General features: G+C 58.8%; 6 protein-coding genes across 6 annotated transcripts; all 6 read left to right on the top strand.

Annotated features, from left to right (window-relative positions):
* Positions 1 to 472: 472 nt before the first annotated feature.
* Positions 473 to 2761, top strand: BKCO1_3600041 (proteasome component c1; the record flags this gene model as incomplete). The annotated part of the gene is made up of 7 exons (XM_020274910.1): positions 473 to 797; positions 852 to 1167; positions 1617 to 1644; positions 1703 to 1768; positions 1825 to 1983; positions 2048 to 2374; positions 2432 to 2761. 7 exons carry the CDS (start codon positions 473 to 475, stop codon positions 2759 to 2761), a joined length of 1551 nt encoding a protein of 516 aa, XP_020129052.1.
* Positions 2762 to 3136: 375 nt separating this feature from the next.
* On the top strand, positions 3137 to 4918 carry BKCO1_3600040 (phosphoglycerate mutase; the record flags this gene model as incomplete). Its single annotated transcript, XM_020274909.1, has 3 exons — positions 3137 to 3194; positions 3449 to 3676; positions 4464 to 4918. 3 exons carry the CDS (start codon positions 3137 to 3139, stop codon positions 4916 to 4918), a joined length of 741 nt encoding a protein of 246 aa, XP_020129051.1.
* A 1872-nt stretch (positions 4919 to 6790) lies between these two features.
* Positions 6791 to 8937, top strand: BKCO1_3600039 (glucosamine-fructose-6-phosphate aminotransferase; the record flags this gene model as incomplete). Its single annotated transcript, XM_020274907.1, has 3 exons — positions 6791 to 6797; positions 6861 to 7092; positions 7161 to 8937. The coding sequence occupies 3 exons, from the start codon at positions 6791 to 6793 to the stop codon at positions 8935 to 8937; spliced, it is 2016 nt and encodes a 671-aa protein (XP_020128976.1).
* Positions 8938 to 9923: 986 nt separating this feature from the next.
* Positions 9924 to 10772, top strand: BKCO1_3600038 (uncharacterized protein; the record flags this gene model as incomplete). Its single annotated transcript, XM_020274906.1, has 3 exons — positions 9924 to 9966; positions 10044 to 10209; positions 10325 to 10772. 3 exons carry the CDS (start codon positions 9924 to 9926, stop codon positions 10770 to 10772), a joined length of 657 nt encoding a protein of 218 aa, XP_020128977.1.
* Positions 10773 to 12014: 1242 nt separating this feature from the next.
* BKCO1_3600037 (histone-lysine n-methyltransferase) lies at positions 12015 to 16004 on the top strand (the record flags this gene model as incomplete). The annotated part of the gene is made up of 3 exons (XM_020274905.1): positions 12015 to 12707; positions 12796 to 15841; positions 15901 to 16004. The coding sequence occupies 3 exons, from the start codon at positions 12015 to 12017 to the stop codon at positions 16002 to 16004; spliced, it is 3843 nt and encodes a 1280-aa protein (XP_020128968.1).
* An 825-nt stretch (positions 16005 to 16829) lies between these two features.
* Positions 16830 to 18302, top strand: BKCO1_3600036 (eukaryotic translation initiation factor 3 subunit m; the record flags this gene model as incomplete). Its single annotated transcript, XM_020274904.1, has 3 exons — positions 16830 to 16904; positions 16981 to 17122; positions 17191 to 18302. The coding sequence occupies 3 exons, from the start codon at positions 16830 to 16832 to the stop codon at positions 18300 to 18302; spliced, it is 1329 nt and encodes a 442-aa protein (XP_020128969.1).
* Positions 18303 to 20325: the final 2023 nt, after the last annotated feature.

Here is a 20325-nt window from a genome sequence, read left to right as displayed (position 1 = left end):
TCTTCTGCCGACACGGGTCGGCCATGTTGGCTGCGCTTCTGGGACCGGGGCTGGCAACGTGTCGTGAGAGATGAGGTCCTGGGCGGTCCTTTTCGGCGCCGAGCACTAGGACAGAAGGAGCCAAACGGAACGTTTCATGGCGGGACAATCTCGCTCCCCGCCATTGACACCCCCCCAATCCGCTGCCACCATGATCTCCTCCGGCTTCTCCCACCTCCTTGCGCCTAGCTCCTCCACCCCCTTGTCGCGCTCCCGCTCCCGCCAATTCTCCTCTGCGTCTCGCTTTCTTTTCGACAAGCACACCCCTCGCCCGCGCAGCCCGCAGTATTCTCCCATCCGCATCTGGCCATTTGCCCTGATCTTCGCCGGTGGCACCTTCCTGTTCGTCCAGATCGTCAACCAGCGTCAAGGCACTGCCCGGCCGACCAACACCACCAGCCGCCCGCTCCAGTAAACCATCCCCGCCGCCAGCATGCCTGCCGTCCCCACCCTCCTCCAGCGCGAGAAGTCCGAGTTCGACCCTGCCGAGGTCACCGTGCTCTTCGTCCTCGGCGGCCCCGGCGCGGGCAAGGGCACCCAGTGCTCGAACCTGGTGCGCGACTACACATTCAAGCATCTGTCGGCCGGCGATCTGCTTCGCGAGGAGCAGGAGAGGCCTGGCAGCGAGTTCGGCGAGATGATCAAGGAGTACATCCGCGAGGGCAAGATCGTGCCCATGGAGGTCACCATCCAGCTCCTCGAGAACGGCATGAAGGCCGCGATGAAGGCGGAGAACAAGAAGAAGTTCCTGATCGACGGTACGCTCTTTCCCGCGGCATTCAGACTAGACATTGGCTGACAATCCCCTCAAGGTTTCCCCCGCAAGCTCGACCAGGCCCATGCCTTTGAGAAGAGCGTGTGCCCTGCCAAGTTCACCCTTTTCTTCGATTGCCCCGAGAGCACCATGGAGGAGCGCCTGATCAACCGCGGCAAGACGTCTGGCCGCTCAGACGACAACATCGAGAGCATCCGCAAACGCTTCAAGACCTTCGTCGAGACTTCCATGCCTGTCGTCGACGAGTTCGAGAGCCAGGGCCGCGTTGTCAAGGTCGATGCCACCCAGACTCCCGAGCAGGTTTACGAGGTTGTGAAGGAGAGGCTTACCGCCAGAGGCATCGCCCTTGGTTCGTAAGCCGCACGCTGTCAGGCGCCGAGAACAGTTCTGCTTGCATTTTGGAGCAAATGGGCTAGCATAGCAGGACATGATTTACCTTAGTTACTAGACCACATTAGATGAAGATACGATGATTCAGCGGGGGACACTCCACGTCGGTTGCTGGTGTTTGCGATGCGCAGATGCCTTGCGGTGATGACTTGACAAATGCCTGCAGAACCAGCCCTGCAACTGAAGAAAGCGCCCAAGATTTCGATCCAAGTGTTGCTCTGCTGGCTTCAACAACACGGTCGGGAGCGGGTGATAAGATTGCCGGGTAATCTCCGGGGGGTGAGCTACGCGCAGCTCGAGGAAGCCTGGCTTGGAGCTTCGTTTGGCAACTACATCAACATCACGCCCACCTCCTCACCCGCCTCATCCTCCCCCGCCCATTTCTCCCGTAGCCCAGCTCCAATACCCGCAGACCCGCGTCTTTCTGCAGCTTCGCCATGGTACGCCGCCCGCCTTCCTGCGTTCCGCCGCCCGCGCTAACGCACAACGCGGCAACAGACGTCAATAGGTACCGGCTACGATCTCTCCAACTCCGTCTTCTCGCCCGACGGCCGCAATTTCCAGGTACCTCCACCCTGACATCTCGCTCCCCGTGCGGCGCCTAGCTCATAATCCCAAAGGTCGAATATGCCCAGAAGGCGGTAGAGAACGGCGGCACGGCAATCGGCATTCGGTGCAAGGACGGCGTCATCCTCGCCCTCGAGAAGATCATTAGCAGCAAGCTTCTCAAGAAGGGCGCCAACAAACGCATAGCATCCGTCGACCGCAACGTGGGCATCGTGCGTCGCCTCATTCCGGCTGCTGTGTCTGTGTGGGGTGCGCAAGCTGACACTCCGCTCACAGGTCTCCTCCGGCCTCGTTCCTGACGGACGCCACTTCGTTTCCCGAGCTCGCGATGAGGCTTCTCAGTGGAGGAAGCTGTACAAGGGCCCCATCAAGACGGCCGCGCTTGCCAGCCGCATGGGCAGCTACGTTCAGGCATACACTCTCTACTCCAGCGTTCGCCCGTTCGGCGTGACGTCCATCATTGGCGGCTGGGATAGCGAGGAGCCCGCGGAGGTTGACGGCCAGGTTGGCAGCGGTCCTTCGGTTGGTCCTGGCGGCAAGAAGGCGGACGCCACTCACGGCGGCCCGTTCCTCTACATGGTTGAGCCCAGTGGCCTGTTCTGGGTATGTGTCACATCCGAGGCGAGGGCCTGCAGAGCGCTTCGTGGCTAACAGTAATAGGGCTACTACGGTGCCGCGACGGGCAAGGGCAGGCAATCTGCCAAGGCAGAGCTCGAGAAGCTCAACCTCCAGGATGGCACCCTCACCCTGGAGCAGGGTGTCAAGGAGGCTGCGCGCATCATCTACTTCGCACATGAGGACAGCAAGGACAAGGAATTCGAGCTGGAGATGACTTGGATCAGCTCCGCTAGCGGCCCCACCAAGGGCAGGCACGAGGAGGTCCCCAAGGCGCTGCGGGAAGAGGCCGAGAGGCTGGCTAAGAAGGCGTTGGAGGGCGATGATGACGACGAGGAGGAGACGAGGCCCGAGGGTGAGAGGATGGAGGAGTAATGTGTGTACAGTATCACATGGCAGACACGAGATGCGGATCATGAGGGGCTAGCGAGCTTGAATTATGAAATGGCATGCATAGACTTTCGGGCTCTCCCCGATTCCTCGGAGTCCCTCTTATTACCCACGTCGTCGACGACTCCCTCAAGAGTGCGCTTCCTTTGCTGAGCGAAGGTGTTGTCAATGACCGGTGAGGCTGGCGTTAGCGAATTTCAGGTCATGGGTCTCGGGTAGTTGAGATCCGACGAACCAGCTGTTCGACTTTTGTCTGAAGAACGGACACCTAGCGTCTTCTCAGCGTGCTACATTTACTCACTCTCTTCGTGAGAAACTCTTGCTCCCAACCTAGCAAAGTAACAATACCGCTGAACCGTCATGCCTCCGACTCTTATCCTCATCCGCCACGCGGAAGCACTTCACAACGTCGACAAAGGTACGTATTTGCCCCTCCTCCATCAGCCTGCCCCCTGTCGCCACCCTATCCTACCTCAACAAAGCCCCGCCCGCAAGCAATTATCCGAAACCTCTCCCGCCCGCATTGATTGCATTCTACTCAAGAACAAGCAAACGAAGGGGCCGAGAAGGAGGGGAAGGAGGAAAGTCAAGTCAAAGGAAAAAAAAAAGAGAAAAGCAAAACCTCGCCCCCGCGCTGACTGACTCTTCCTTGGCTGAATCACATAACATTAGACTACTCGATCCCCGATCCCGTCCTCTCGCAGCTGGGCTTGCAGCAATGCACGGAGCTGCGCGACCACCTGCGACAGGGCAGAGAACGCCCGCAGGTCTCGGAGCTGGCTGAGCGCGCGGAGCTGATTGTCGTCAGCCCGATGCGCCGGACGCTGCAGACTGCGCTGCTGGGACTGGACTGGTTGGTCGAGAAGGGCGTGCCGTTGAGGCTGGACGCGGGGTGGCAAGGTATGTCTTTTTTTTCTTTCCCTTTTTCCCTCTCATTCGCTGTTGAGCGCGTGCGGCTGCTTTTCGTTTTTTTCTCTGTTCTCCCCTTCTTTGTTTTTACTGTCATGCGTTTTGGGGTTTCATGCGATGTTGTGTTACGAGGGTCGATATGCACGTCAGCCTTCCCTACCATCTCCCTCATGCTTGCCTACACAGGCAGGTGTGTCCCTAGCTTGCATCTCGAGCGGGGATCATATGAAGTTGGCTAGATTGAGGCTTCCATCCCGGTCCAGTATGTGGACGACCGGCATCTCTGCCTCTTTTCCTTTCTCCATCCTTTCTCTCCTCGTTGGGCCGTGCTGAGGCTCTAGAACGGACGGCATCGGCGGCCTGCGCACGCCCGCGAGCTGCGTGGGCCCTTCTCTCAACTGTTTGATCCTCCATGCGGTGCGGGCGGCCTTGTTGCTGGCCCTCGGACCGCCCGCCGACCTTGTGCTACTACCTACCGCTGGTTCGTGCTGGAGACCTGTGCCTGGGCTTTCGGCATCTTCAGGTCTCGGCACTTCTCCAGAATGCTTCTGTTGTAGTGCGTGTCACGTTTTTCTTTCCTGCTTTCTAATGTGGGAGGAGACTCAGGCAGTAGCCCGTTGTTGGAGAAGTTTCTCGCGTTTGGAGTCTCCCTATTGCTGCACTTGTTCGCCCGTTGGGCCTTTCCCGTCCTTGCCCTTTCACGCTATTGCTTTCTTGCTACTTAGGTGATGCGATTTGATCAAAGCTGCATGTGTATGCTCACGCCCCCATGCTATAGAGAACTCGGACAAACCCTGCGACACGGGCACCCCCGTCTCCATCCTGGCGACAGAATTCCCCTCGCTCGACTTCCGCGACGTCGATCCCACCTACCCGGAGAAGGTCGAGCCTGTTGCTACGAACCCTTACGCCTTCAGCCGCCGCGCCGTCGTCGCCCGCGGCCAGCGCTGTCTCGCGTGGCTGCACGACCGCCCGGAGAAGGTCATTGTTGTTGTCACGCACTCGGGCTTCCTGCGCTGCGCCATCAGCCAGCGGCGGTACGCCAACGCCGACTACAGGGTCTTTGACTTTGACGAGGAAAAGAGCTCGGGGGGCGATTACGGGCTGAGGGAGTGGGAGGGCATGGAGAGCGGAGGGAGGGGCAAGAGCGAGAGGGGGGCGGCGGGGATCACGGAGTGGGACTTTCCCAGGGACGAACGGCTGGGAGAGGCCACCACCGAAGTGCCCAATTGAGGAGGAGCCATGGTTCGCCTAGAGGAAAATCCCCGCGAGCGCGGGATGGGGAGCATCCACGCTCGCGCGTCGCCCGTGCCGTCTCGGTTGTTTGCTGGTCTGCTCGTATTCGCGCCGTGGCCGGCAGGGCTGTGCGTATAGATCTAAGCTCAAAGAAATATAGAGGGCGATGTCAAAAGATACGGAACATGTCACTCGACTGCCAAGCAGATAGGGCGTGCGATTGAGTGGTGGGGCGTCCCGTGGCTGGGGATGCTCGGACATGGCCGGCTGTTGTTTGTTGTGGGCATAAGCAGACCACTGTTTGTTTTGTGGCTGGCGGAGGTGACCACGAGCGGGCAATGGTCCCGAGCAGCGACCATGTAAGCACAAAGGCTGGCACACTGGTGGTGGCCAGGAGCTGGCGCGCCGAGTTCACATGTCGCTTGCGGCCCCGCCAGACATTCGGCAGAAGTTGGCATGGATTGACATGGGTTTCCCCCAATGACGTCTGCTTGCCATGGAGTGCTTAGTGCTGCCCGTAGAGCGCGTGTCGGCATGCGATGGAGAGCATCAGCTCATCGGAGCAAACCTGGGCAGGGCGGTGCGACAGGAGCCGGAACACCATGCCGCGGCAGGAAACCAGCTCGAGCTGTGCGTGGATCAAAACAAGACTGATGATGAGCCCTGAACGCTCACCGTTGGGCCGGCGCTGGGATGGGCTGCCCACAGATCTCGGAAGCCTGCCGACAGGGAAGCTGATTGGGGGCTCCCATCGGTGGAGAGCAGGTCCACACATGGCGGCTCAGCGATAGGGCTTAGCGATGTTTGTGTGCAGCTGGCCGGGTGGTTGCTGTGGCGCCTCTCCAAGCTTTCCGCTTTCTGGAGCCGGCCTGCTGCTACCCGCTGCTGGCGCTGCTGCTGACGCTGCTGCTGCTGTTGCTGTTGCTGCTGCTGCTGCTGGCGGTGGAGGGCCGGATGCGGCATCGCGCAGAGGCCGCCGTTGCGCCCTGGAGCAGCGCACTGGCGCCGACAGAGGGCTGCTATATTGGGAATCTATTGAAAAAGTCCCGTTGAGATGATCGCCGGAGGAGACGGCGCGCGGCGCGCGGGCTGCGCTGCTTGCTCCGCGTCTCGGGAGATCCGTGCTATCGACGACGCGCTGCAGCGGGACGAAAAGTCAGCGGGCGCATCTGTCACGACGGCAACGGCGCGGATACGAGGGCGGCGACCCTGCAGGATGCAGCGATGAGGCTGCGAGGGCGACTAGGCGCGATGCTCTATTTTTGTAGGCCGGCTTGGAGGCGCAGCGCGGCGACGCTCCACACAATCCCTGCAAAGATCGCGCGCTCGGCGGCGTGTGCGCGCTCGCCAGGGGCGGTCGCTGGGCAGGTGGTGACGGGTGACGAAATGGGAGGGAAAAGGAGCGCGACTGGCGCGCCCAGCAAGATGCACAGACGGGCGTGCCCGCTGTCGCCAGCTTGCCAGCTTTCGAGCAATCCCTGAAACAGCCCGCCTGGCGTTAGGGGGCGGGCGCGGGTTTGTTGCTGCGTCAGCTTGGCGTCCCCGAGCTGTACTTAATCCACAGCTCACCGCATCCACCCGCCATATCGACCCCTCCCCTCTCCGCCCACATTCTCCGTCTCCCTCCTCCATACCCGCAGCTCCTCGCCACGACTGCACCCCGGCCTCACGATCATTACCCGCCATTGACTGCCTCCGCTCTCGTTTCTAGTCCTCTTCCGTTCAACTCAGCACCATGTGGTATGCCCAGCCCCGCCCGCCCGCCCGCCCGCGCCTGGCACACGCTGACACGCACCGACAGTGGCATTTTCGGCTACGTGAACTACTTGGTCGAGAAGGACCGCAAGTTCATCCTCAACACCCTCGTCAATGGCAAGTTCCCCCGCAATTCGCCCGCCCGCCCGCCCGCCCGCCCGCCCGCACTTCTAACCGCCTGCAGGCCTTTCGCGCCTCGAGTACCGCGGCTACGACTCGGCAGGTCTCGCCGTCGATGGCGACAAGAGGGACGAGGTCTTCGCCTTCAAGGAGGTTGGCAAGGTCGCCAAGCTGAAGGAGCTCATCGACGAGCAGAAGCCCGACCTGACCAAGGTCTTCGACTCGCACGCCGGCATTGCACACACCAGATGGGCCACCCACGGTATTCCCTCGCGCGTCAACTGCCACCCCCACAGGTAAGTAGCTCCGCAGAACGGCCGCCGGTGATGAACTGTTAGATAATGACAAGTACGCCTCCCGCCAGGTCTGACCCCACCTGGGAGTTCTCCGTTGTCCACAACGGTATCATCACCAACTACAAGGAGCTGAAGGCCCTGCTGGAGACCAAGGGCTTCAAGTTTGAGACGGAGACGGACACCGAGGCCATCGCCAAGCTGGCCAAGTACATCTACGACAGCCACCCGGACATTGACTTCCCCGTCCTGGCCAAGGCCATCATCAAGGAGCTGCAGGGTGCCTTCGGTCTGCTGCTGAAGTCGGTGCACTACCCTCATGAGGTCATCGCGGCCCGCAAGGGTTCGCCCCTTGTCATTGGTGTCAAGACGCAGAAGAAGATGAAGGTCGACTTCGTCGATGTCGAGTTCTCTGACGCCGATGCCCTGCCGGCCGAGCTTGCTTCGCAGAACGTCGCGCTCAAGAAGGCCAACACCGGCGGCCTCCTCGCTCCTCCTGACAAGTCCCTCCTCCACCGCTCGCAGTCGCGTGCTTTCCTCTCGGACGACGGCGTCCCGATCCCCACCGAGTTTTTCCTCTCGTCCGACCCGTCTGCCATCGTCGAGCACACCAAGAAGGTCCTGTACCTCGAGGACGACGATATCGCGCACATTCACGAGGGCTCTCTCAACATTCACCGTGTCAACAAGGAGGATGGCGCCTCCAATGTCCGTGCTATTCAGACTTTGGAGATTGAGCTCCAGGAGATCATGAAGGGTCAGTTTGACCACTTCATGCAGAAGGAGATTTTCGAGCAGCCTGAGTCGGTTGTCAACGCCATGCGTGGTCGTCTCGACATCGACAACAAAAAGGTCACTCTTGGTGGTCTGCGCCAGTACATCACCACCATCAGGCGCTGCAGGAGGATCATCTTCATCGCCTGCGGTACTTCATACCACTCTTGCATGGCTGTTCGTGGTATTTTCGAGGAGCTGACCGAGATCCCCATCTCCGTCGAACTGGCGTCCGACTTCCTGGACCGTCAAGCCCCTGTCTTCCGCGACGATACCTGCATCTTCGTTTCGCAGTCTGGTGAGACTGCCGACTCTCTCATGGCTCTCCGCTACTGCCTGGAGCGCGGTGCCCTGACCGTTGGTATCGTCAACGTTGTCGGTTCGTCCATCTCTCTCCTCACCCACTGTGGTGTCCACATCAACGCAGGCCCCGAAATTGGTGTTGCGTCCACGAAGGCCTACACTTCCCAGTTCGTCTGCATGGTCATGTTTGCCCTTTCTCTCAGCGAGGACCGTTACTCCAAGCAGCAGAGGAGGCACGAGATTATGGAGGCTCTGGGCAAGGTCTCGGAGCAGTTCAAGGAGATTCTCAAGCTCGACCAGAACATCAAGGAGCTTTGCCAGAAGTTCAAGAACCAAAAGAGCTTGCTTCTTCTTGGCCGTGGCGCCCAGCACGCCACCGCTCTGGAGGGCGCCCTCAAGATCAAGGAGATTTCGTACCTCCACTGCGAGGCTGTCATGTCCGGTGAGCTGAAGCACGGTGTGCTTGCTCTTGTCGATGAGAACCTCCCAATCGTCATGATCCTTACCCGCGATGACATCTTCCCCAAGTCGCTTAACGCGTACCAGCAGGTCATTGCCCGTAGCGGTCGTCCCATCATCATCTGCAACAAGGACGATGAGGAGTTCCCTGCGGACAAGACCGAGAAGATCGAGGTTCCCCGGACCGTCGACGTCCTCCAGGGTCTGCTGAACGTCATCCCTCTGCAGCTGATGGCCTACTGGCTGGCCGTCGGTGAGGGTCTCAACGTTGACTTCCCCAGGAACCTGGCGAAGTCTGTTACCGTCGAGTAAGCGGTGATCATGTAAAAGCCCGGTAGAGGGCAAAGGCGTACGGTAGAAAGGTTTGTAGTGTATGGCGAGCTCAGCTGGATATGGGCGGATGGATATCATGGAATGCTGGATGCTGATTGAACGGCCTGATTTACACGGTTTTCTATGCGAGGCATGCCGAGCGAGGCAGTTCTGCGAAGAAAAATGAATGCAAAAAAATATCAAATGCCCGCTCGGTAGTTATGCCTCGCGAAAGCAACTTGCTGTAGTACTACGATCAATGAATTTTGTTTGCGACTATGTACTGCTTTCTTTTGGTGTTCGTGTCATGTGCGGCGCGTTTGTGAACACGCGTGGGAAAGATGCCCATCCCTGACTCGATAGCCCCTTGATGGCATGTTGCATAAACAACGCGATGACACGGTGGGGGACGAAAGAAATTGGCCCACCTACATAGATCTCATGGGTAGTGGAATCCTAGATCCGGATGCATTTGTGAAGTTCCGATAGTCGCATCTGATTCGGATATATACTCCAGTTAATGATGGAGAAAGGTCGTTCGAACCTACATCTGCGTCGGCATAGGTACTGGCTTCAAACACCCACACAAAGAATCGCTGCAGGTCGATTTCTTTCGTCGCCCACTGTGATGATGGAGCAGCTCGCTCCGTAAACGTCACTTGGTGTTTCAAGTTTTATTACACGGTTGGCTGGGATTCCAGCAGTCTACGTAGCACCAGGTGTCGTTTCTGAGATACGAATCCGCGTCATGTCTGGTGGCTCGTGCGGGCCTGGGTGTGACGATCTGCCCTCAGCGGAGCTTTGGTGGGGCTGGCAGCGAGACTCTCCAGCTGCAAGGCACCGTGGGCGTGGACCCTTTCCCCTCATTGACATCGCAACAAGCTCCAACAAGCACGCAACGTGGCAACCACCCCGACTCTCCTTCACGACGACTTCATCCGAATTGACGTCTCAGACATCATCTCCACACCCCAATAATCGTCATCATGGCACCGCTCAAGGGACCGGGTGAGGCCCGCAAGTACGACGGTAAGGCGCCAGCGCTGTCATCAAGGGGGGGTTTTACGACGCATCGCAGGAGTACTGACGGGCACTTCGATTGTCAGGCTCGGGCCTCCGTGTTGGCATCGTCCACGCTCGCTGGAACAGCAAGATCATCGGCTCGCTGCTGGACGGCGTGAAGAAATCGCTCGCCGCCGGTGGCGTCAAGGACGAGAACATCGTCATCCAGACCGTGCCAGGCAGCTACGAACTGCCCTTTGCCGTGCAGCGGTAAGGCTCCGACCCCGTCCTGCTTCACCCTATATACGTGCAAGTCTCGCCGTGGCGTACGCCATGGCTTTGTGGTGGTGATGAGGGCTGACGATCGGGCGGTGATCACATATAGGATGTACGCTTCCTCGCAGATCCAGTCCTCCTCCTCCGGCGGCGCCGGCGGCCTCGTCCAATCCGCCACGGACCTGCTCTCGTCGTCGTCGGCAACCGACCTGACGAGCCTGGGCACGGCCGTGGCCGGCAGCAAGCCCAGCGGCGCGTCCACGGCGCCGTTCGACGCGATAATCGCCATCGGCGTGCTCATCAAGGGCGAGACGATGCACTTTGAGTACATTGCGGACGCCGTGAGCCACGGCTTGATGCGCACGCAGCTGGATGCCAACGTGCCCGTCGTGTTCGGCTTGCTGACCGTCTTGACCGAGGAGCAGGGGCTGCATCGCGCGGGCATCGCGGGCGAAAAGGGCGACCAGGGACACAACCACGGTTTGGACTGGGGTAGTGCGGCTGTGGAGCTGGGTGTTAAGAGGAGAGGATGGGCCGAGGGAAAGTTTGATGATTAGATTACGCCACGGGCATTGACGGCAAACGGCCAGCGGGCGGTGGTCCATACAACGAGCAAGCAAACAAGTTCGGGCAGCTGGAGCACCAGCGCGCGCATGTAAAGGCACGAATGGGTTCGTACAGTCATGGCCGTAGTCTCGACCTCCCTGCTGCCGTGCATTGTGTACACCAGCGCGGTATCAGAGCCTCCTCGAGCAAATATATAAGCCATTGTAGCGCCGTCCCATGACATGTCTGCCAGCATGGCCTGGAGAGGCTCAGGGCAACGGTGTCTTGCTCTGCATTGTTCGGGATTCTTGTCCTCCCTGCCGAGCCCGACTATCGTTTCCAAGCGTCTTGTGACCCGTCGGCAGCATGCTTTGCTCGAATTGAAAACGGATACATTATGCCGGAATTGTAACGGTTGCTCGGTCGATCGGCGTTGGCCTGGCGTCAGCGGTACTGCCTGCTCTCGACGGAAGGCTTGTAGCTAGGGCCCGTATCGGCTGGCTCAGGGTCGGCTCACGTGAGCAGCGACGTCCCCCTCGACGCGTCTTTTACTCTCAGATATCCTCAGGCGCCTCGGAGCGTCCAGCCGAGCAGCAGGGCGAGAGGTGGCATCGCGACACGCGCGTTGTGTGGAGTTGTGCGGTCGGGGTAGGTGCGCAGGCAAAAAGCGCTGGCGGCGGCGCTATGATGCCATCAAGCGGGCAGGGGCGTCGTCCAGCGCCACGGCCGAAGGAAAAGCTCGCGGCGAGGAGACCGGCATGCGCGCACCGAGCCCGCAAGAGGCTGCAGGCATTTCCGGAGCTGGGCGAGGCGTGGGCGAGGCTGCGGGAGTGCTTTGGGCGAGGTGCTTGTGGCTCTCAGAGCGATCGGTAGATGGAGGGCTGGTTCTAGTTTTAGCGGCCTGGGGCAGGCAGGCAGAACCTCATCACCCTTGGAATGCCAACCGACTTGAACGACCTGCCACCTCGACCTCTCTCCTTCACTGCCACCCCTCCCGCCGCTGCATTCGCCCGAGGTTTGGCAACGCGCGATCCTCCTCGTCCACTTCCCGTCCCCTCGTTTGTGCCCGCTGCGCCTGCAGGCCTCGGCCAGCCGCTCGTGTACATTTCGCGCGCACCTGCCGCGTCTCAAAGACTTCGCGCCCGGCCCGTACCAAGCTGCACGAGGGCAGCCGTCTCCTCCCACCCGCGCACGCACTAATTCCCGCCTGACAAGTTCCGCGATGATCGCACAGCGGGCGGGTCAGAGATAGAATGTCGCGCGCGTCAGCGGGCTTTGCCGACTTCTTCCCCAATGCGCCTTCGGTCCTGAAGTCAAAACGCAAGGAACCCTCCTCCGACCACCACCTCACGCGTGCACCGTTGCGCACGGAGTCGCCTTCGCGCTCGGGCAAAGGCGTTGAAAACGCCGCAACTGCCGGCCCGCGCAGGAACAACGACGCGAGTGCCGAAGCGCTCGAGCAGCAACACCAGCCGGAAGAGGATGACGGTGCGCACCGAGCTGACTCTGGCGACCTTTTGACTGGCGTTGGCTCGGCGAGTTCACTTTCCAGCACAGCTTCCTCAGTCTTCAGCAGCTCCAACAGCAGCCGCCAAACCATGTCCTATCCTGGGCCCAACACCGCCATCCACGCCCTTACCCCTCTCACAAACACCGAGTCGTCGCCACCAGACAAGGCGACCAGTCCCAGACCGTCGAAGAGCGACCACATGTCTCTGACAAACACCGCCATTTACGTCGCGCCGCCGCCTGGTGCCTCGCAGAATGTTGCGCCCGCCGAAGCGATCACACCTGCTACGACGCCGCCCCAGACTCGCAGACAAGCCCGCCCAGGCCCCGGCGAAGAAAAAGGCTTCACCCTTGTCTACGACCCCGCGCTAGATCCCAAGGTCCCGTCCAACGAGAGACACAAGCGCAAGCCGACACCCAGAAGCATACCCCGTGATGTACGTTTGGTGCCTCTTTCCCGCACACTATTATACCATAATGTTGGAGTGTTCTCTGGTCGTGTACCTGGCTAATGCAGTTGAGTAGGATATCGCGGCGCCACCAGATCCTCGTCTGGCAATAGCCGGGTACACGACCGGAGCCCACAATGCGGCAAGAGGGTTGAACAAAGCCAGGCTACGGCCTGCGCCGTACACCGTCAAGCCGTATGCTCCCGACAAGAACACCATTGGCCCACAGCCAGCGACAAGAATCCTCGTGACTGGATTGGATCCTTTTACCCCAGAAATGCAGATCAAGACTTTCTTCTCCAGTTTCGGAAGCATCACGGAGTTCGACAACAAAATCGATCCGGCAACGGGAAGTTTCCTTGGAATCTGCTCCATCCGGTATGGTGATAGCAAGCCTACGCGGCAGGACAAATATCCAATGACGGCCGCTGCAGCTGCTAAGTTGGCAGAGAAGGAGGGTAATGGCAACCGAATCCAGCTTCGCCAAGTTAAAGTGGAGCTTGACCGGGAAGGCCGCAGAGCAGCGCGCTGTGTCGATGAGGCTGTGAAGAAGAACAGGGTGCGGCAGCAGAAAGAGGAAGCTGCGTCAATCAGAAAGACTGCGGATTCCACGCCTGTGATACCTCTCTCGGAACCGCCGCCCGACGCGCCAAAAGGACCCTCGGGTAAAGGTGCAATGGGTCTCAGACCGCACGTCGCCGCTCGACCGATTCGCCCCGAGCACGCGCTTGTCGAAAACGAACCGATCATCGACAAGATCAAGCGCAAGCCGTATATTTTCATCGCACATTGCTACGTTCCCGTACTCGGCACAACAATCCCGCATTTGAAGAAGCGCCTGAAACTATACCAATGGCAAGAAGTGCGGTTGGACCGCACGGGTTATTACATCATATTCGAGGATTCAAAACGTGGCGAGGATGAGTGTGAGCGCTGCTTCCAGGAGTGCAACATGCAGGCGCTCTTCACCTACGTCATGAACATGGAATGCGAGAAGTATGGAAACCCCAATTATGTCAGGAGCCCTAGTCCGGAGCGGGTGCTTGCGGAAAAAAAGAAAAAGGAAATCGAAGAAGAGATTCAAAGAGAAGAGGAGCAGGATCTTGAGGAAGAGAAGAAGGAACGCGCAGAGAACCTGGATCCGGTCACGGCTGCTAAGGAAAGACTATACACGGAGCTGTTGGAGCAAATAATGAGCGACATCAAGACCCGAGTCGCCGCCCCGGCAATCTACGATTATTTGGACCCGGCCCGGCATGTGGCAAGGAGAAAAGAGTTGGGCGTGCGGGACCCGACTCTCGTAGAAGCAAAGACCCCGACTGTTCTCTTCAGCTCAGCAGAGCCCGTGCCCCTTTACAAGTCAAAGTTTGGCAAGGGAAACAAAAATCTTAGGAAATCTCTGGCTGCGAGCCTCTCTCATAACCAGAGGAGAGGCAAGGGCGGTCACCATCAAGAAGTTAATGCATTTGCGGACGAGAGACGCAGGAAGCCACCGCCGAAGAAGCTCAATGCATTCAGAAACCTTCATCGGCAGATGCAGAGCTTCGACGACGAGGATTCGGATGATGAACAGAGCACCTTGACAAGGGATACTGAAGAGCAGGAGAGCAGGTCCATCAGTCGCATGTCCTCAGCAGCGCCCGAGGAAGAGGACGAGATCATACAGATCCGGCCGTCCAAACGCAGGAAACTCGAGCCGGGTTGGGGTGATGCCGATACTCAGGATGCCCAGGCGCGCCGCCTATTCCCTCATCTTATCAACAAGGACCCCACGGACATGGCAGACGGTGAGCTCGATCAAGTGGTTCATGCCTTCCCGCATACTTCAGACCTTTACAAGAGGGCCAGGAGCGAGTTGAAGTTCCGCAAGATCCAAAGAGATGCAGCAATAGTATTTGGTGGAGAAGACGAAGATGAAGATTCAAGAGCTGGCAGCGTCCAACCGCCCACGGAGGCGGCTACACCTATCGAGACCGTGGAAGAGATGCAAGTTGAGACACCGGAGCCGGAAGTCCCGATCAAGACAGAAAAGAAGAAGCCGACTAAGGCCAAGAAAAAGTCTGCTTCAAAGAAGCAAGCCCTTTTGGATGAAAAGCTGGAGCCATCGCCCCTCAAATCTGAGGTTGAAGAGACCCCGCCTATCGAACCTGTGCCAGTGGAGGAAGTTCCCAAGGTCGCGGATATTCTCCCAGAAAACCTCATCACTGAAGATCCCATCTGGGGATTCTCCGTCGACGAACCCCGTTCGACGATTGAGGAGAAGCTGGATTATGTCATGGACATCGATGGCTGGCAGTTCACCGTCAAAGACGCTGAAGACCTTCGTTATCTTTGTGCAGCGCTTGAGAACGTGCGGCCGACGAACTTGGGCGACCCCAACCTCTTCGCATACAAAGAGAAGCACGTCAAGAAGCTCAACACCGGCCTCGAGGGCGTTGCATACAAGGAAGTCAAGATCGAGGACTACTACAAACCCAACCCGACAGGCTGTGCCAGAACGGAAGGCGTCAAAAAGATCTTGGAGAAGGAGAAGTCCAAGTACCTACCACACCGTATCAGAGTCCAGAAGGCTCGTGAGGAACGTGAGGCTTTGGCCAAGCTCAACCCGAACGCCCTGGCGGCGCAAGCAGCCAAGCCGGCTGTTACGGCGCCGAAGACTTCCACAACGACGTCGCGCTCGAACCGTGCCAACAACCGCCGTCTTGTCAATGAGATAAGTACCCAGAAGCAGGCTCTTGCTGCTGACGGCGGCGACAATATTGCGATCCGTTTCAACCAACTGAAGAAGCGCAAGAAGCTCGTCAAGTTCGACCGCTCGGCGATCCACAACTGGGGTCTCTATGCCCAAGAGGACATTTCTGCCAACGACATGATTATTGAATACGTTGGCGAGAAGGTCCGCCAGAAGGTGGCAGACATCCGTGAAATCAAGTACGACAAACAGGGAGTGGGAAGCAGTTACCTTTTCCGTATCGACGAAGACAGCGTTGTGGATGCCACGAAGAAGGGTGGCATTGCACGTTTCATCAACCACAGCTGCACGCCAAACTGCACAGCGAAGATCATCAGGGTCGACGGCACAAAGCGCATTGTCATCTACGCGCTCAGGGACATCAAGACAAGTAAGTACAGTTCGGCCTCAAGCATGGTTGGAACGCAGTTAACTAACCGAAGACGACAGACGAGGAACTTACGTACGACTACAAGTTCGAGCGCGAGCTCGGCAGCGATGACCGTATCCCGTGTCTCTGCGGATCGGTGAACTGCAAGGGCTTCCTCAACTAGTAGTACGCAAGATCAATGTTCCTAGCACGATACCCACTGCGTAGCTCCGTCATCTATGGCTTCAACGTGACTCGGTTGGCAACCTTGGCCGGCTCGGGGACATCTCAACGGCCCTGAGTCTGACGGCGTGGTAACCTGGACAACGGGCGTTTGGGCCTGCTCAACCGGCTTTGCATTTCGCTTTCTTTCTAGTCGCATTCTGGCGCAGTCTATAGTCTTTTGTGTTCGTCAAAATTCCGAAAATTGGGTGGACATTGCATTGGGTGGGCGCATAATTGGACCGAAGGGAGATCTGGTCACGGACAATGCGGAGACTTGGCTTGTAGCGGCTATTCACCTCGATGAGAACCCTCTTGTTCCCCATCGTTGGTCATTTTTTCATTTTTTTTACTTTCCTTTCTCCAGCATGACCAAGTTGTGGAGGAGAGGGAAGGATGGGTGGGATCGAGTTCCTCCAGCCGTGGGTTGCGAGATTTGCACGCGGGCGGCGGCCGCAGTTGCGGGCACGTGTTTTGATTCTGATGTTGTCGATCTGTACAAAAGGAGACACTTTGTTGGGAGACGGAGCAATACGACTCGAGAGCAGCCAGATGAGCTAGCTAAAATCTCTTGAAGCATCCATTTCGTGCTCTTACATAGTGCAGGCCGGCGCCGGATGCCTCAGGCCAAAGCGCTATCGATAAGCGATTTTCCGAAAAGCCCACCGTGCCTAACGACGACACTCAGACGCGCCGCCCACTGCCCCATCCCACACCACCCACCCGCGCCCCGACAAGACCCGACTTCCTCGACGCCGGACACCGTCGCGCAAATACTACCCTCACTATGCCGGCGCCGACCAACACTCTGCTCATCGAGGGTTCCTTCGAGGAGCTCGCCGACGAGCTCGCACAGTACCTTGTAAGCCTTCGAAATCGAGTCGCGGGCCCCTGCGGTGAAGACGGCCGTTCCTGACACTGGATTTGCGTTTCTGTAGAATGCCCTGAAGAAGAACCAGGGCGACGAGGCTTCGGATCTGCAGTCCGAGGTCGGCCAGCTGCTGGAGGAAAACAAGAAGGATGATGTGCTCAAGAAGCTCGTTACCGCGAGCGCTGTCCTGAACTCGGCGCCAGAGAAGGGTACGCATGGCCAACATGACCGTCTTCAAGGGAGCGTGAGAGCTGACACCATTGGCGCGGATTCACAGAGTTCCTCGCGGCATACAACCTGCTGATCCACCTCGTGCGGCAATCACCCAGCGTCAACGTTTACCTGCCGCCGCTGTGCAAGAACGTGTCGAACCCCATCACTTCCTCGCCCGCAAACAGCGCTGGCCTGTCCCTGTCGGTCCTCACGACCATCTTCAACGTCTTGCAGCCCGACAACGACAGCCGCTACCATGTGTTCCTGGCCATCCTGCGTGTCGTGAAGACGTCGTCTACTTTCGAGAACCTGAAGCCGCAGCTCAAGAACATCGACTCGTGGTTGGCGCAGTGGCAGTCGGATGAGGAGGAGCAGCGCAAGCTGTACCTGGCCATTGCCGATGTTGCGGAAGAAAGCGGCGAGGACGAGACTGCGTACCAGTACCTCATCAAGGCCCTCCGCACCATCCCCGCCGAGGAGGCGGCCAACCAGGAGGCACGCGACCTGAGCGTGCGCGCCCTCAAGACGGCGCTGATGCACCCGGCCCACTTCGACTTCCAGGACCTCACCGCGCTCGACAGCATCCAAGCCCTGCGCAAGTCGGACCCGGTCCACTTCGAGCTGCTGGAGATTTTCACGTCGGAGCTGCTCGAGGAGTTCAACGACTTCCAGGAGGAGCATGACGAGTTCATCGAGAAGGAGGAGGGCCTGGAGGGGGCGCAGCTGACGCGCAAGATGCGGCTGCTCACGCTGGCGTCGTTGGCAGCGCAGGCCACGGGCCAGACGCGCGCGCTGCCGTACGCGCAGATCACCAAGGCGCTGCAGATCCCGTCGGAGGAGGTGGAGCTGTGGGTGATTGACGTGATCCGCGCGGGGCTCGTCGAGGGCAAGCTGTCGCAGCTCAACCAGACGTTCCTCATCCACCGGGCCACGTACCGCGTCTTTGGCGACAACCAGTGGCGCGAGGTGGCGTCGCGCCTGGACATGTGGCGCAACAGCCTGACGGGCGTGCTGGGCGTGATCCGCCAGGAGAAGGAGAACTTCATCGTGCAGAAGGAGCAGGAGATGCGGGACGCGGAGAACAAGGCGACCCAGGGTGGCCAGCAGGGTGGCAGGAGAGGCGGTGGTGGCAGGAAGCCCGAGGCTGCCGCCACTACGGCCGAGCCCGAGGAGTAGAGAGGGAGAGGGAGAGCATATGCATGTATGGGCGGGACAACAAAGGCATGTTTTTAGTTTTCGTCGTTTGGGAGATTCCCCGGCCCTGCCCTTCATGAGGAGAGAAAAAGAAACGAAGAAGCAAGAGGTTACATGATCACCGCCTGATTCCCCTCCTCTTGACTTTCTTTTTTTCTTTTCTTTTGGTTCTTGTTCTTCTTCCTTTCTTTCCCAGGAACGGTGATGTGATTGGGAAGATGAAGCGTTCTTTCGCTTGTGGCGATGATGATGATGATGGGAAGGGGGTGAAAAAAGATGGTCAAGTGGTGGTGGTGAGCATTTCTTGGGAAACCCCGCACACACAAAAAGTTTCTTTCTCTTGTGGTGGCTGGCTGGCTCGATATAGAGATGGGCGGATGGATTGCTAGAGAGAGAGATGGGGGAAAGGCAAGACGGGCTGTGTTGGGCTGCTACGGCGGCTGCTCTTTTTCGTGTCACTCGGCTTGGCCCCTCTCTCTCCCCTCTCCCCGATGCTCTGGTAGAGTGGAATGAATTGCTATGACGTTTGGACTTGCTCTAGGTTTTCTACTTGGTGTTTGTGTATGCTCTGAGGCCCGGTTGTTTTTCTCTACTCCCATTTCCACTTGTATGTGGTACGAAGGGTATGCGGACGAGGAGGGGTAGACATGAAGAATCAGAGCGGCAGGCACTCTGGACGGGAGAGGCGAAGGGAAGGTGCAGTCGTCGAGCGTTGAGGCTGATATGATTGGTGCGCAGCAGGCAGGGTCAAGCTATTGTGGCGCCCATCGCATCTACGTCTGTCGATTCACCAACCTCACTGCGCCCCAGAGGCATGGTTTCCTTTCAATGCAAGAACGTCGTCGATGACGGTACGGATCATGAGCACATTTGGCACAGCCCTGAGTACTGGAACGCCTGGGTTACAAAACCACCCATTCACGGTGTTGTTGGGCTTGCAACAAAGCACGGTGGGTATTCATGAGGCAGCAATCATGTTTTCGAAACCGACGAGTGGAAGAATCAGCAATTTACGCAGCCCATGACATAGCGCGGCGGCTGATCGACTTTGACTCGTCTTGGGTGAAGTGTCGGGGCGCACGGGCTTGCTCAAATATGCAGCGCTTGGGATGCGTGGGCGATTCGGCCGACAGCCCAAGTGTGCGGGCGTTGGAAGAAAAAAAGAAAAAGAGAAAGAGAAAGGCACTAAGGGCAGGAGTGCAGCAGAGTCTCGTCGGCTGGGAACAGGCAGCGTGATCCGGCAAACAGGGGAGCTGGTGTTCGGGGGTGAGGTTGATTTTGTGCTCATCTAGAATGCTTCCGAATTGGGACCGTAGTGGCATGGTAGACGACGGCTAGAGATGGTATCGATTTTGAATGGCGGTGTCGGCGGGACCCACCCTGGCGGCGCCGTCGAAGGTGCGGTTGAGTAGCAGCAAGGGCGGCGATTGGGTGCAGACGGGGAATGCTTTCGATAGACAGCAAAACGAGGCAGAATTTGGGGTGTGGAGTGCCGGTCAAGGGGGGGTGGGCAGGGATTGGGGCGTCGCGCCGACAACGTGGCGCTGCCGGCCGACCTTTTCGGTCACGCACATCGTCGACCTCAGGCCCAACGCGGTTCCCCGCCACCGCGAATTGCGACTGCTGTCTCTGGGCGTGGCCGCGGCGCAGAGAGCGGCAAGCAGGGCGCGCAGAGCCAGGGCGACAGGTGCGGCCTGGTGCGTACAGATGCGTACAGGCCCCAGACTCGAACGGCATCAGCACACGTGTTTGGGCGCCCAACTATTGGCCGACGGCGCCCGGCCTGATACACGGGCGGCGCCCCTCCATCCCGCTCCGCCGCCCATTCCCTCGCGGCGCATGACGCATACCATCACGCTTGATGCCCACCAGCCTTTTATAAGCGCCCAATTTCCCCAGGAACGCGCCCGAGGCTCCTCTCTCTCTCCTGTCCTCCAGCGCGCGCTCCTTGCTACTACGTATCCGCCTCATCCACCATCCCGGCCGCGCCGCTGCTCGCCCGCCA

This window comes from Diplodia corticola (genome assembly GCF_001883845.1).
Source record: "Diplodia corticola strain CBS 112549 chromosome Unknown scaffold36, whole genome shotgun sequence".
Lineage (NCBI taxonomy): Eukaryota > Fungi > Ascomycota > Dothideomycetes > Botryosphaeriales > Botryosphaeriaceae > Diplodia > Diplodia corticola.
This window is presented reverse-complemented; position numbering and strand designations above follow the sequence as displayed.